The 15,836-nt window shown below is 41.2% G+C and overlaps 1 protein-coding gene and 1 long non-coding RNA gene across 3 annotated transcripts in view; both read left to right on the forward strand.

The window, feature by feature from the left end:
* The first annotated feature begins 1,924 nt into the window (after positions 1-1,924).
* Positions 1,925-15,836, forward strand: part of FEM1C (fem-1 homolog C) — an 81,542-nt gene continuing 67,630 nt past the window's right edge. The window contains exons 1-2 of one of the 2 annotated variants that reach the window (XM_086869358.1): positions 1,925-5,857; positions 6,401-7,129. In XM_086869358.1, coding sequence (XP_086725484.1) covers positions 6,586-7,129 — 544 coding nt within the window. In that variant the 5' untranslated portion in view covers positions 1,925-5,857; positions 6,401-6,585. The remainder of the gene's footprint in view (positions 5,858-6,400; positions 7,130-15,836) is intronic. The other variant, XM_086869357.1, reaches the window with a different exon arrangement.
* LOC147648240 (uncharacterized) lies at positions 10,177-11,181 on the forward strand. Its single transcript, XR_015281082.1, has 2 exons — positions 10,177-10,414; positions 10,846-11,181. It is a non-coding gene; the product is annotated as an uncharacterized LOC147648240 (long non-coding RNA).

Genomic DNA, 15,836 nt, shown 5'->3' on the forward strand with positions numbered 1-15,836 from the left:
TTTAATCTCTATCTTAGACAATTGTCAGCTTTAAACCACAGTTCTGGTGAATCTGAGACTATCTCATATTTTGCAAATGTTACTTTTGGTAGTGAAATTTACTCTCGTAGTTGATTTTGCTACATTTAAATTCTACTCTGTAAATTTCCAAGTCTTACTGCTCAAGATCTGCTATGCAGTCTAGGGCAGCTTCTACTAGAATGCCATACTGAAGAGGCAGTGTATGGTCATGCACTGGTTAGCAGGAATGTCTTAGGGTATATGAATTCAGACATGCAGGTCTTTTGTTATGCATTCCAGGGATTGCCAGGAGAAGGAGAAAATTTTGTCTTCTGGGAGAGAAATTCACCTTTCACAAGCTTAACCAATACTGCTTTAAAAGCTAGGTGCATCACTGCTGCTGATTTGAAAGATATAAATGTTGAACATCTGAAAATTGCAATCTCTTGTCAATGTACTTTCAACCTCTTGAAATAACACCAGGGCAATGTAGAGAGGAAAGGAAATTTTGCAACTTGCACATCAAACACCAAAATAATGTGGAAAGCTGTAGGTTAATTAGAATGTATAAAACCTCTGAATTCATTTAAAATTTCCTTATTTATGCCTATTAGAAATCCTTGCATCGTATGAAATAGCATCTGTGTCCTGTAGCATGTTTCCATTACTAAACTACTGTGTGCATTTGAGGGAAGTTAATCTATAAATTATTGTATGAAAATGTATATGTATAGGCATACAGCTATACAAATGCATAATTTAAAAAAGTATTATTTATAAAACTTTTTACATATTGTGAACAAAATTAGACCATTATCTTCTTACTTCCCTGTTTTCATAGCACAGAAAAAAATTAGAGAGACAAATACTCTTATGGATAGCTGGGACAAAACCCTGATTGCCCTGGGTTCATCCTTACACCCCAGGGTGAATAGGCAGAGATATTAATTTCCTCATAGAAAAGAGGCTTCTCTCAAGATCAGACTTCTCTGTCCCAGCCTGTATCCACAGGCAGACTGCAGATAGTTTCTGCTGTCAGCTGTGAGTTGAACACCAAGGGACAGGAAAAGCTCTCAGCTTGCAGGAGTTCAGCAAACATGCCAAAACTTCAAATCCTGCCGACTCACATCTCCAGCCATCTCATAATTTCTCATGACTTTAACACCAATCTGCACAAGTCTATTTGCTGATATAAGAACTAATATTCAGCTCCCAAAATTTTACTGCCAGGATGATAGTAAGAAGAGTTTCCAGTTAAAGAAACTTTGTCATCTGGCTGGTCCAGAGTGCACTTCCATATGAAGGGCTCAATTTTTAGGCCAGAACACTGATGTTTTGTAATGTGAGCAAACACAGTTTAGGAGACTAAGCCCATATATGGAACTACCTCATGCATACAATCTCTCCAGCCTGAGGGAGAGATGTGTCTAAGGCACGTGGTGCTTGCTGTCCTGAGGGAGAGAGGGGTATTTTGTGGTACAGATACAGCAACACAGATGTTGCTCAGGCATAGGCAAGGTGAGAGGGTTCTTTGAGCCCCCATCCTGGCCCTAGTCCAGGGGTGCAGATTTGCATCCCTGGTCAGCCAATGCAGGGCTCTCCCTGCTGTGTCTCAGCCCCTGGCAACAGACATTTCCAGCACAGGTGTCTCTGCCCTCACAAAGCTCTTCTTCTTTATATGAAAATACATAAATACTCATGGTTAAGAGCAAGTTCAGTGATTTCATGCAGTACCAATGGTGGTATTTGTGGTACCACTGGGGCTGCCAGAGGTGTGGGCAAGTACTGGCAATCAGGAAAGGGCTTTACTAAGGTAAGTTTGGCAGCAGTTGACAGGCATTTGCCATCCCTCCCTTGTTGCACAGCAGTTAGGTTACCTCAGGGAAGACCTAGGATTCAGGCTATGCTTGAACAGGTGCTTTTTTTTTTATTTATTGAATAATTTAGCCATAGCTCACATGCAGGCAGTTGCACAAATGCTTTATGCATCTGTCTGCTCAGCTTGCCATTTTCTGTAGCTCCCGTTTTTGGGGACCTGCTTGATGTAATATCCTATCTTGTCTTCCTGACCCTACACTCAGCCAGGTCTGTGTAGGCAACTGGGTGCCAATTTAGAGAAGACACAGAATGCAGACATACACAGAGCAGCTGGAGTCCTTGTCCTCCTTGCAAAGTGTAACACTGATTTTTCTGATTTAGCTTGGAGCCTGACAGAAGTATAGGCATGCTGGGGATACCAACCATTACATGAACAAAAGTGGGATAAAGAATTTGAAGAAATCACTGGATTAATTAATATGTATGCCTTCTAGTGCCAAAGCTAACAACTGAGATGTGGGTTAGATTAGATTTCTCTTTGCTGTATTGCTGAGCATAGTCTGCCTTGAGGATGCAGAAACCTCTGCACCTTGTATCATAGAGATAAGGAAGTGAAGGGTTGAAACTGAATACAGCACTTTATAACCACATCTCTTGCTGAAGTCGCAATCTGACTTCCAAAATATTATCAACGACAATCTTGAAAACCCTTCAGCTGGTTCAGACTAAGAACTGCCAAAAACTATTTAGTGACCTGTGACTTTTTTCTTATGATATTACCATTTGTACACAAAATGAATACCAAGTATCTGGAATGAGGGATGTAAATACAACAGTAAAGCATGGTTGTATGAGACACAGTGCTGCAGGGCTGTGACCCAGACACTGAGGGGACAACTGCTGCACCAGATGAAACCAGAGGTGCCTGCAAGGTGGGTAGCATGTTAGTCCTTTGTGTACATGACAATCCCTTCTGCTGTCTACTGTGGACAGCTGTGAGGACAAAAAAACCCTGAGGTGAGAACTAAGTAATCGCAACACTGTTATATCACTTAACATCATTCTCCACTCACAGCTTTCAAAACCAGAGTGTTTTGTGGAGGGAAACCGCAAAACTGAACAAGCACCAAGACTTACTTGTTCTTTTCAATGTCATGCATTGCGTTTGTGGCACCACCAAAGATCCCAGCCTGACATCAAAACCCCTCTTCCCCATGGGGGAAGACAGGGGGAGGTAAGACAAATGAAATTATTGGTGGCACTGTGTGCCCATGACAGATTGACTAGTTATGAATGACTGAAGTTGAAACCTTAAAGCGTGGATTGGTATCTCTTATTTTTCATGGTGCTTCTGGTACAGTGGGTCAAAATATTTACTTTTTACCTCTGGGGAGTAGGGCTTAAGTTCATTCTGGGAGCCAGACAATAACTGAAGTAGGGCAAGCTGAGGCCCTACTGTGCTGGCTCTCAAGGCCCCCAGAGCCAGGTACTGCCAAGCAAGTGCTTCCTCCACAAGGCAGTATGAAAGTGTGGAACTCATAGAACAGCCACATTGTCAGACCTCCTAGGACATAGTCCACTTATGTAATGAGAATGGCCTTCTTAAAATATAAATATGATGAAGTTATTCTTGAAGCTGTGTATATAATGACATATGAAAGAGAAAAATGGCAGCAGGACACTTAGGGAAGTATAACTCCTATAAAATTTTCTTTAATAATTAATTTCTCTGCTTAATTCATAGATAACTGCACCTAGCTACTCTAAGGTAGATTTTGGAACTATCAAGGCAGACTTATTATCTGCCACAGGAGTATGATATCTTTATAGAAAGACGAGGCCCAGTAGTCTGACAGGCAGCGTCTAAACTCCCCACCAGTGTGCCTTGCAGTTGCATGGAAGGATTTATCTTTCACAATGGTCCAGAAGCCTATCTGCGTAAGCCATTCCTGTTCCCCTCTGGCCTACTTGATCAATATTCCTCCCCTGGGCCCTGTCCCCGGACCTTGGCCTAATTCAGAGCTGGGAGGGGTGGGGACAGGCTGTGTTTGACACCCACAGACACATTACTGTGCCCACTGCCCTGTAGTTTGCAAGCTCATCGGTGCTGACTGCATTGCTTACTGCATTGCTTACTGCCCGTCTCAAAAACTTCGGGGACTGAAGGGGGAAGGTCAGTTAGGTTATCATCTCCGTGCTCCCTCCAACACAGAACTATTCCCTATAGTACCTTATTTTCATGTGCTATGATTTACACAGCCCACCATGACTATCAATTAGCTCCCACAACTTACAAATTATTTTTCTGGCTTGGCAGAGCCTCCCTACCAGCATGTTATTTTTGATGCTAAGTATGCCCTTTCATCTGTTCATTTTGTTTCCAACTGCTGTTGACTCCACCTGACAAAGCTCTTCAAATAAAGCCTCCATTCCACTGATATTTCTTGAAAATGTTCTCTATTCTTCTTTCCCCCACTTCCTTTTAATTTAGCATTTTCACGAAGTTAGGTCTTTTAATGCCTATCCCTAAATGAATACCATCACTTCCTTAAAAATTGTAATGGCTTTACTCTAAATTCCCATCAGTTTCTTATGACCTTTCTTCTTCTGAATCTTGCAGACAAAGAAACCAGCCTGTGAGCCATCTTTCCAGCACTGGGTACAAAGGGACAAAAGGCCACCCAGTCTTTGATACATTGCTTTTGTACATAAAATGACAGGTTGAACTGTTTTCTCTCTCTCCCCCCGCCCCCTTTTTTTTTCCTTTTTTTGAAGCGGGGAAGTGACTAGATTGCTTTTCAAATATATATCCAAATTACTGCCATCTCATACCAAGAAGGTACGCTTACAACTTCTCTGAGTTTATTTCTGCTTCCTTTCTGAAGTTTCCAGGTAACATACTTGGTTGTGACAGAATTTACAATCCCTTGCTCAGGTGCAGCTCTTTTAGGATTTTTTTCACTTTCTATTATCATAGAAGCACAGCAAATGCCGCATCCTAAACCAGTAGCAAGCCATGTGCAATCTCACTCAAGCAAAGCAAATTTTGCACCAAACAGCAGCGTTGTCCCAGAGCCAGAGCACCCTCTGTGCTGCAAAAATTTGGCTTTTAATCCATTTTTTTTTAATTCATGAAGCATGTATGTACAGAATTGCAGAATCATAAAATAGTTAGGGATGGACAGGATCTCTGGAGATCATCCAATCCAATTCCCCGCCAAAGCAGGATCATCTCCAGCAGGTTACACAGGAAGGCATCCAGGTAGGTTTTGAAGGTCTCCAGAGTAGAAGAACCCACAACCTCTCTGGGCAGCCTGTTCCAGTGCTCTGCCTCCCTCAGTGTAAAGTTCCTCCTCAGGCTGAGTTGGAATTACTCGTGTTGTAGTTTATGGCTATTTCTCCTCGTACTACCGCTGGGCACGACTGAAAATAATCTGCCACCATCCTCTTGGCACCCGCCTTTGAGGTATCTGCGTGCACTGATGAGATCCCCTCTCAGTGTTCTCTACTCTGGACTACACAAGCCCAGTTCCCCCACTCTCTCCTCGTAAGGGAGAACGCTCCTGATCCCAAACCATCGCTGTGGTCTCCGCCGGCGGTCTCCCGCAGCTCCCTGTCCCCCTTGTGCTGCGGAGCACAGGACGCAGCAGTGCCGGCATGCAGCACAGATGTGTCCGTACAGAGCCCACGGCGTGCCTGTGAAGTGCATTCCCGAAATGTCTCTGTGGGATTCTGTGGGATTCTGTGGGACTCCCTGGGACCTTTCTGTCCCCCGCGCTGCTGCTCTGCGGCGCCCCCAAGCGGCAGGCTAGGCCCGCACGGCGCCCTCGAGCGGCGGCGTAGTCCCGCCCCCGGGCGCGCGAGGCGTGGTTCTGATTGGCGGCGGAGGAGCCGCCCCGCCCCCTGCGCAGGGCCGGCCCTGGCGGCGGGGCCCGGCTGTCATGGAGGCGCCGGACGGAGCGGGGGTAGCGGCAGTGGACGCGTCCCTGTCCCTCTGAGGGCGGCGGCGGCGGGAGACGGCCCGGAGCGGTCCGGGAAGGTAACGCGCGGCCTGGCGGGCTTTTCCGTCTGGCTCTGAGCACGGCGGCCGTGGGGGTTGGGTGCCGTGAGGGAAAGGAGGGAGGGGGATGGGGCCGCCGCTCTCTGGGTGCAGCGGGTCCGATCGTGAGGCGAGAGGAGGGTTTGGGCTTTCCCGGGCGCCCGGGGCTTGGCCGGAGTGCGACCGTCGCCTTCCCCGCCCGACTGCCCTGGAGGTGCGTGTCTGCGGGTTTTCTGGCGGGAGCCGGGGGCTCTGTGCTTGGGATATGCCCCGAAAGGAGTCGGGGTTGCAGCTCACGGAGGAATGAGGGAGAAGAGGATCGTTCTGTGTCCTGGTATGGATAACGCCCTGGTAGGATCAGCCCCCTCTTCCCCGTAGCTTTCCTTCAGAGGTCACTGTGCGGCCCGGGAGAGTCCCAAAGAATGCAGCTGGACACCGGCGCACCACAACAGCGACTTGTTTGGGTGTAGCTGTGGGAAAATACAATGCGGTTGCTTGTTTGCGAAGTAGGAGGTGAAAACATCGAGAATTCTCCTTTTGCAGATTTGTGATAAGCATAGCCTGCGCTTCGTTAGGACCCTGTTCGGAGTCTCCATGTTGTCCTATGTGGATGAAACTGATCTGAGAAGAAGCTGGGGACATTCTGTTTGGGCTAAGCACTTCCAGTAAACTCTTGGCTGAAAAGAATCAGGTGTGTATCCATCGGGAAGTAGAGAGGTACAGACTAAATGGATCTAAAGACAGCAGTCTTCAATGCAGCTCGTGATGGCAAGCTGCGGCTTCTTTCCAAGCTACTGGCAAGCAAAACAAGGGAAGAGGTGGCCCAGCTGATGTCAGAAAAAACCAATGGTGCCACACCGCTTCTGATGGCAGCCCGCTATGGTCACCTCGACATGGTGGAATACTTGTTGGACCATTGCTCTGCCTCGATAGAGGTTGGTGGCTCGGTGAATTTTGATGGTGAGACTATCGAGGGGGCTCCGCCGTTGTGGGCAGCATCGGCCGCCGGCCACTTGAAGGTTGTTCAGTGTCTGTTGGATCATGGTGCGTCTGTCAACAACACAACGCTGACCAATTCAACGCCGCTTAGAGCTGCCTGCTTTGATGGTCACCTGGAAATAGTCAAATACCTTGTGGAGCACAAAGCAGACCTGGAAGTATCAAACCGTCACGGGCATACCTGCTTGATGATCTCATGTTACAAAGGCCACAAAGAAATTGCTCAGTATTTACTTGAAAAAGGAGCTGATGTGAACAGAAAAAGTGTTAAAGGTAAGTTAGTTTTTTCACTTCCATTGTGGTAAACAGAGGTAAAGTTACTCATTTACTTCTTTAGGAGTCTGACTGAAAAAAAAATTCTGTTCTCATAAAGATGTTAAGTGTTTATAGCTAGGTTTTTACTTTTTAGTTTGCTCTTTTTAACGTGGATTATAAAATTTTGTTTTAAATTGATACATTTTAATCTTGAAGCCCTAATTCTTAAAAGACTTAGTCATATGAAATGTCACATTTATGCATGTTAAAAGCTAATAAACTTGCTTGCTACACCCTTTGTAGTAGGTTGGTCTAGCAACGTACTCAAACACATGAGCATATATTCTTGGTTTTCATACTGTTTCTTAACAAATCAGTTATGCTGTATACATAACTGATCTGTGCCAGTAAGGCTGGTCTGAGGAAATGCTCATATAGGAGAAAAATTACATTCTGCATTGGAAAATGTATAACCACTTTGCTCTTCACCTACTCCCTCCAAACTACTGAGTAATTGTGTACCCTTCTAAATGTTAGTAAATAAACATATATATTAGGATTAAAGAAGTGAAGATGCAGGTGACTGTGATCTCAACAGAGGGACTTCCAGTGGCTCACAGATCTCAAACCCGTTTGCCCCTGTTTACAATTGCCCTTGTGTTACCACTCAAAGTGAAGATTTCTGGGTTTTTTTCCTCTGATCATAATTAGTTGGACCTCTACATTTTTGTTAAATTTCAGACTTGTGTTTAGTCATGATATTAGCCTGAAAAGCACACCAGTTACTGGAAGTTACAGTTAATTTTCTATCTCACTAAGCCAGGATTATATTTCAGCAGGTTATGGGCTTTTTAATATATATCAATATATATAAAAACTAATCTGCTAGCAATTCTTTTTGTAGCATACTTCTGCCTTTTTCAGACTAATTACATTTGTAACTGTATACTGTACTTTCCAGCTATTTGTGTTAAAATATCTTTTGCGTCTAGATTATTGTGTGATACTGGTAAATACGAAATGTGAGAGTAATCTTTAGAAAAGCTGCTTGGTTAAATATGCCTTTTTACAGCAAATCATGCAAATATGTGGGTTTAGCGTAAAGAAAGCTGAACTACAGATTTGTCATGGAGGTGGGCAGAGCAAAATAAATCTTCCTTTGTAAGGGTTTGAGGTTGCTTATGAATCATCATGGACTTGTGGTAGGATAAAAATGACATTTTTCTAAATAACGTTCTGGGAATAGCAAGCTAAATATAAAGAGTGTAAGCAGCTGAAAATTTGGGGTTTAGTTTAAACCTATCCCTTTATGTGATAGGTGTGAACCAAGCAATGCTGTTAAATATTTGATTTAACAGGGAAAAAGATGTAATTCTGCAGCTCTTTTTCTCCCTCATTTTGTGTTGGTAGAGTAGGTTTTACCTTACTCATTCTTTTTATTCACTTTATTAGTGAATTACCACTATTTGTCTTTGTTTAAATGACTGAGGATTTTCTCAGTGATGTCAATTATTATCTTAATTCTTTTCTACTTCCTTTAGTTTTTGTGTGACTTGCATCTAGGCACATGAGCAAAGGTTCTTAAAGTAGATAAATGATCCTTAATTAAAGAAGTTAGAACAGTTATGGTTCAGTTCATTAAAACTCACTTTATACTTCAAACTGTTACGTGTATGTAATGGCTATCTGTTGGTGATGTGTGGAAATCCCCTTGGGTAGGACAGGAGCATACTTTTTGGTATCTTAAAGAAATCTGATCTCTGAAATTACTGAATAATCAGTGATGAGGTGAAGCAAGCAAGTACTATAAACTCTGAAAGTTATCTGTGGAAAGGCAGAGCTGGGAAAAATTGGTAGCCATAAGTATTTTAACAGTGGCTAAGATTCAACAGGTAACCTCCTCAGTTTTGTTTTGCAGAAATGCTATTGATTTTAAAATTTATCCAACAGGATTAATTCTGCATTGTCACCTCCCCTTCAAAGAGTCTTGTGTATTACTTCAGTTTCTACTCCTCCCTGCTATGTACTAAATAGCTGACAGTGTGTCCTGTGCTTGTAGCAGGAAGATAACAGGGCACCTGAGTGTTCCGCTTCTGTGTAGTAAAAGTTGTTGCTGCCCTTGAATGCGAGTTCTTTTTAGACAGGTCCCTTCCTGAGTCATGTATAGAGAAGCCTATTGTTCCGTGAAGGATGCAAAAAAACCCAAATTGTTGCATGTAAACTTACACTGCTCCTTGCATTGCATCTCCTCTCTACATAGCAGAGCTATGGAACTCCAGTAGAGTTGCTGTTGTGGGAGGTCACTGTGGATCCTTTTTCAGATATTATTCTTACTTGTGTGAGGGTGGGAGGCAGAATTAATTGAACTATGTTTTGTGGTTTTCCAGTGGATTTTCATATTGCAAAGTAGAAATAGAATAGAAACTTAATACACATTTTAAACCTTATGAACATTTAGATATGAAAATGTTTCAAAGTGTTGACAGTTCCAGGGAAAAATCTTGAATACTTTGATAGGAAAAAATAGGTACATTTACATGCGTCTAAATGTATGAAAGAGTAGGTGAAAACCTGTGGTAAAATCCTGCTTCTAAAATTCAGAATCCCACAGCTGTGTTTTGGACTATGGAAATTCAGAATTCAGAGGTTCTTGAAAAAGTTACAAAAGTACAGAAGTACGGCATGTAAATTGAGTTTCTGAAGATTTCAGAGTGTGTCAGGTTAAGATGCTACACTGAGGTGAAGTGTAGATCTGGCGGTGTCGCATGGTAGATGGTGCTGAAGAAGGATATTTGGGGAGATGAATCGTCAACTGAAAGATGGCAAATGATTCTAAGGTATGAGCCTTTAGTGGTATTTGTTTCTACTGTTTTGCAGATCTGAAATTTCTCACAGTTCACCTGAACTTCTGTGTAGGACTTAGGCCATAGGACTGTGAGCAAAGTATTTTTAAAAAAGTATTGTAGGTTACGTGAATAGTGTAAGCAATGGGGACAGATTGGTAGCTGGGGTAATGTGGGACGTGGGGTTACAATTATTGAAGTTGCTAAGGCTTACACTCACCAGAAGGCCCCGTAGGGAAGGCACAGCTGCAGGCTGGACGGTTGGAGATCTGTTGGGGGCTGAGACAGCTACGTGTGGACAGCAGACTGCAGCTGAGCCAGCCAGTGAGCGCCCTTCTGTCAAGTTTGGGTTTTGTCTGGTTGAGATTAAAGGTGTAAAAGGGAGCTGATTTCTACAGTAAAGTGATCTCCTTCGGATGCAATAAGGGGTCCCTGTCTCTTTGTTCCCCACAACTACAGGGTAAGAAGGGTGGATAGGTTTTATTATTTTGTAATTGTGGAAAACAGCAAAGATATCTGTAAATAGGAAGCAGCTTAAGCAATGCTTCACAAAGTGAATTAATATACGACTGTCTCTGATTCATAGCTTTCTCCAGCGTATTACTGTCATGGTTTAACGCCAGCCAGCAGCCAACCCCCAGGCAGCTGCTTGCTCACTTCCCCACCAGTGAGGCCAGGGAGAGAATACTTGTGGGTTGAGATATAGACAGTTTAATAGGGAAAACAAAAGCAGCACACACAAGCAAAGCGAAACAAGGAATTAATTCACCACTTCCCATGGGCAGGCAGGTGTTCAGCCATCTCCGTGAGAGCAGGGCCCTATCACATGTAGTACTTACTTGAGAAGACAAATGCCATCGCTCCAAATGTTCCCCTTTTTCTTCCCCTCAGCTTTATGTACAGAGCATGACGTCACATGGTCTGGAATATCCCTGGTCAGTTGGGATCACCTGTCCCAGCTGTGTCTCCTCCCAGCGTCCCATGAACACCCAACTTCTTCCCCAGCATGGAAGTACAAACAGCAGAGAAGGCCTTGGCTCTGTTTGCCCTGCTCAGCAATAACAAAAACATCTCTGTGTTATCAACCCTTTGTTCAGCACAAATGCAGAACACAGCCCCATACCAGCCACTGTGAAGAAAATTAACTCTACCCTAGCTGAAACCAGCAGAATAACTCCTCGTTTAAGAAGCTGCAAATTAAAAATAAAGTTTAGTGAGTTTCAGTTGTAGTTAATGGTCTCTCAGATGGCAATTTTTTTTACTGTTCCTAAAAGTAGTAAGAGTGTGGATAATGTTAGAGTAGCAGAAACACTATTCTTTTCAGAAGGTGGAATCCTAGAACTAAAACCTCAGATGAAGCAGTTTTGTTTCTGTGCCAGATGAGGAGCATGTTCTGTGTTAGCTGCATGTTGCTTTTTGTTCTGCTGCATTATGATGCCTGCCAGTGATTTGTTGTTAGAGTGGTGCTACCTTGCTATTACCTTCTGAACAGACCATTGTATTTTCAAATATAGTACTTTGCTGACGTGTTTCTGTGCACAGTCTTCATTTGGTGATGTGTATACAGGGGAATGCTTTACTCTTTTAATACAAGTGTCAGTTGTTTTAGACATTCTAAATTACAGATTTGGGCTCTTTAGAGCTGTCTTTGTTTGATTTTTTATTTAAGGTACAATATTTCATGTAAGTTCCCCAATAGAACTGTTTTTCTTTCAGACTGATTGTAAGGAAATCTTACATTTCTGCTTCAGTTCCAGACAGGACAATTAAGATCTTGCATTTTGAAAATTTGCAGTGCACATTTTAATAGTTTGTGTTATACTTTATTCTCTTCTGCCAGATTTACAGAAAGGAAAGGAAAAAAATCCATTACTGCAGCAATTAACGAGTTAGATTATAGATATAGTATGCATGTGCTGGTAGCCAGGATGGGACAAATGAAGGGAATTGTAACCTTTTTTTAAAATACGTGCTTGAAAGGCAGGTGTTTCACCTGAACATGGCTGGTAAGTCTTTCCATTGCTCAGTGCCTTGATACATGGTCTGTCTCTCAAAGTGTTTTCTATGGTTTTGTTAGTTGTTTTCACCAACTGTACCTGCCTTCTGTAGTTAACATACTCATCAGCTAGCCTAAAAGTTAAAAAGAAAAAACAAAAAAACAAACCTGGTTTTTCTGCTCCAGACTGTTAGAAAAATCAAAATTTCTTCCTAAAAAATGCTGGACTAGGCATTCTTTTAGTTGTCTCTTGAGGTATGCACAGGAGTGTTCGATTGCATTTAAAAAAAAAGAATACCGTGTTTCTTAAATTACACTGGCACAGTATTTGATAGTTTTGTAAAATAATATGGTAGACAAGGTTTTGGCTTTGTGTCCTCATGTTGGGAAGTATGGAAGCATACAAACCTCTGTCTCTGTGGGTAGTGTATCAAGGGCTGGTGCTATTTCAGTATTGTCGTTTATAGGGGGTACTGGAAGGTGTAACACTCAAACATGCTGGTAAGAGAAAAAGTCTTTTACAGACTTGGCCGACCCAGAAGTAGGGGGATTATGTTCTTTCCTTTATGACAAGTGTGGTCTAGTATGTGTTAAAAATAATTAATTTTCTCGTACAGTAAACATTTAGGGGTCTTGACAGGTTTGTTTGCTTCTGAGGGTCTTCGTCTTCTCTGGTTGCCACAGCTCATAGAATCGTTGAGGGGGCTGGCAGGGGTAAAAAAAGCCCCAAAACAAAGGTCCTTGGTTTTTATTTCTCCTTGTTTATTTCGGTTGTTGTTGCGCTTTTTTTTTTTTTTAATTCTCCCTGGGGATAAACACTTCACTTGCTCTAAAAGTGGGCTGTGTATTTTTTAAGGGGGGGAAGGTTGCTTCTTTCCCTTTTTTTGGTTTGTATTACATGGTACAGGGCACTGAAACTTGTAGATATTTTGTATGTGACTGTGTGTGGAAACTGAACTTCAGGAGAAATGTCTGTAAGTTAAATAAGGAAGATACAGATACAATTTAAGTTTAATTCTGACTAAAATGTTTTGGTTGAAATTAGATTATTAACAGCATGCTGTTATTCATTTAATAATTGGTAATCTTGATAATACAAGTTCTCATGAAGTACTTCAGTGAGCAAGATGGCAGTTTTTCTCTTACAGAATATGGAAGTCAGATTAAAATAAATTGTTGAGATTAGCAGTTCTTTGCATTTTTAGTTAGTTTCTTGAAGGAAAGACATTTAGTTTTTATTCACTATGCATACTAAGCATTAGGATGTATAACAGTTTTTTTGTTCGCTGTCCATGTTTGTATCTATCTGGCAATACTTTTAAATCAGTAAAGAGTCTTGGAAGACTGAATTACTTCAAGTACTGTGATAGAAAAAGAAATTAATGTTACATGAAAAATTTCACTTTATAAAAGTGATCAATTCGTTTGTAAGCGTGCAAAAATATATACAGGTGGTTAATTTTACACACTGGTCAGTCATTTAAGTGAAATACTTTTTTTTCTTTTGTTTTTAATGATCTTCAATAGATTAGATTGGTGTTAAGTTTTAATGTAATTTTTACAACATGGGAATTTGATAAAGCATTTTGGAAGTCTTAGGAAGTGGATGCACTTAATTCGTTGCAAATCGAGTCAAATCACTTTCTGTGTCATGGCTTCATTTTCTTTCATTCCCTTGTCACAAGCTATCAGTCTATTCTGGGAATTACTTGTTTCTGACATAGAAAGGCCTGTCCTTCTTATGAATTTGAATACCCACCCCCATTCTAGTAAGCTTTTGGAAACACTGGGTAGGTAAGTCTGTGAAACATTAAGTGTTTCTGAAATGTCTGTAACTATTTTTAAAGGAGCCTGTTAACAAAAGAGTAAAATGTGAAGATACAGCGCTAGCTAGCCATGTCTTTCTCTGTACTTTTTATCTGCAAGATTGGGAAGGACTGGAGTTGCAGTTATTCTGTTTCTTCTCACTATTTTAATAAGAGGAAGTTATTAGGTAATGTGAATAGTAAAGTTTTATACAGATAGAAGCAGTTTTGTAAGCAGTATTAGCGATACAATATAGTGACACTCAATATTTAGCAGAGAAGTATCAAGTCTACCAGAGCCATCTGCAGTCCCGTTTATTGGTCTATGCAAAGAGGAGCCATTTGTGTTATGGTAACACTAGCTATCTTTGATATGTGATTAAATTCTGGCAGGTCATTTTACAATTAAAAAATTATTAAAAAATTAAATTAAACCTACTTGGAAATAATCATTCCCACCTTTAAAAAATTACTGGTGACCAACACCATCATATGTGTCTCTTGGAAGAGACTTATCAAAGAGATTGACTTTCAAATTACTTTTGCTTTTTTTTTGGCCTTTTTCCTTCTTAGTGAAGCAATAGCTGTAACATTGGTTTTTAGTTCGTTACTGAATAGATAATGTTACAAAAATTGAATTAACTGCTGAATTGTGTTTAGTCACTATTTATCACTGCACATGATATGGTCATTATAGTGACAGTACAGACAATGTACTGTTTTGAAATGGATGAGTTAATTCACAGAATAGTCATCAATTGATGGCCAATGTGTAGCCTTTGATTTGCATATAAAGGCTGCTTCCATGTTTTCTTTCAGATTCTTCCTCTAATTTAGCAGTTGATACTTGCTACGTGTAGATGGCTGGCAGTGTTATTTCTTAAACTTGGGGTTTGTGTTTGGCAGTGTTACTTCTTAAACTTGGGGTTTGTGTTTTTTTTAAGTTGGCAGCTCTCACCTATCTGTCTATTTCTGTCTGTACCATCCAGTCAAACCTCAGTGAAGTGCAGCCACTAAAAATTAGTGGTGATGGCCTGGCATTATTAGTCTATATGTGGCATAATTTAAGATGGGGTTATTTAAATTCTAAGGGCTACTACAGTATAAATAACTGGAAAATTCCACTACTTCTGATAGGCTGTTTAAATTGAAATCAGTAACTGTAATACAAATTAAAAAAACCCTAAATTGTTTTAAATTTAGAGCATCTAATTGGAAAGAGCAGTGAAATTCCTTGGAGTCTTAAGCATATTTCAACATGTTCTACATAACTGCATTGTAAATTAATGGCATACAGACTGCTGGACAGAGTTTACCTGGACAATGGCCTAGCTTATTTTGTGTGTATCTTTTACAGTCATGGTGTGTATGCCTGGAGATTGATAAAAGAGTGTCAAAAGCAGCATTATGTGGTGGTGGATCTGCAGTGTGTAACATGCATAGGTGGCACTGCTGTGGTTGTCAAAGCCAGGAAAATATATATTAATAGTTGTGAAACAATAGCAAGAACTTAGATGATAACTTTTGGCTTATTTGTCTTTAATATGCTACTTATGACTTTGCTGTTTTTAAAATATATTAAAAATATTTACTTGAAGGTAGAAACAGCTCCCAGTTGCAGATCTCTCTGCTGTGAAAGATAGTGTATGGATTTGAGTACACTCTGAAACAGCTGTGTTAACTGCTGGCTTAGTCAATACCTATGTGCATCTGGTTTTGCCTTTATCAATAAATACAAAACTGAAGATGGTCTGAGGGACCAGCCATTCTTTAATTCTGGATTGACTGCTGTAGTTCCATTTCAACTAGACTTTCAGCAGCATAGCAAGAAGAATAAAGTGTATGTGTATTGGTAAGTTTGTATATAGGTCTGCATTTGACATCTTCCTGTATTAGGGATGTCAAGGTCTTGTCCTTTCTCAGTTGGCATATTGATGTCTGTGATGTCAGATAAAGGGAATTAGTTGATAAGATATGTATGCAAAATTTGCCAACTTTAAATCCACTTAAATTTGCTTAAATATCTGCTTGTGCAATGAAAATTTTGTTAGACTTGCTAGAGATTATAGTGTGGCCAGACC

Source organism: Cyanistes caeruleus, chromosome Z (assembly GCF_971803275.1).
Source record: "Cyanistes caeruleus chromosome Z, bCyaCae1.hap1.1, whole genome shotgun sequence".
Classification (NCBI taxonomy): Eukaryota; Metazoa; Chordata; class Aves; order Passeriformes; family Paridae; genus Cyanistes; species Cyanistes caeruleus.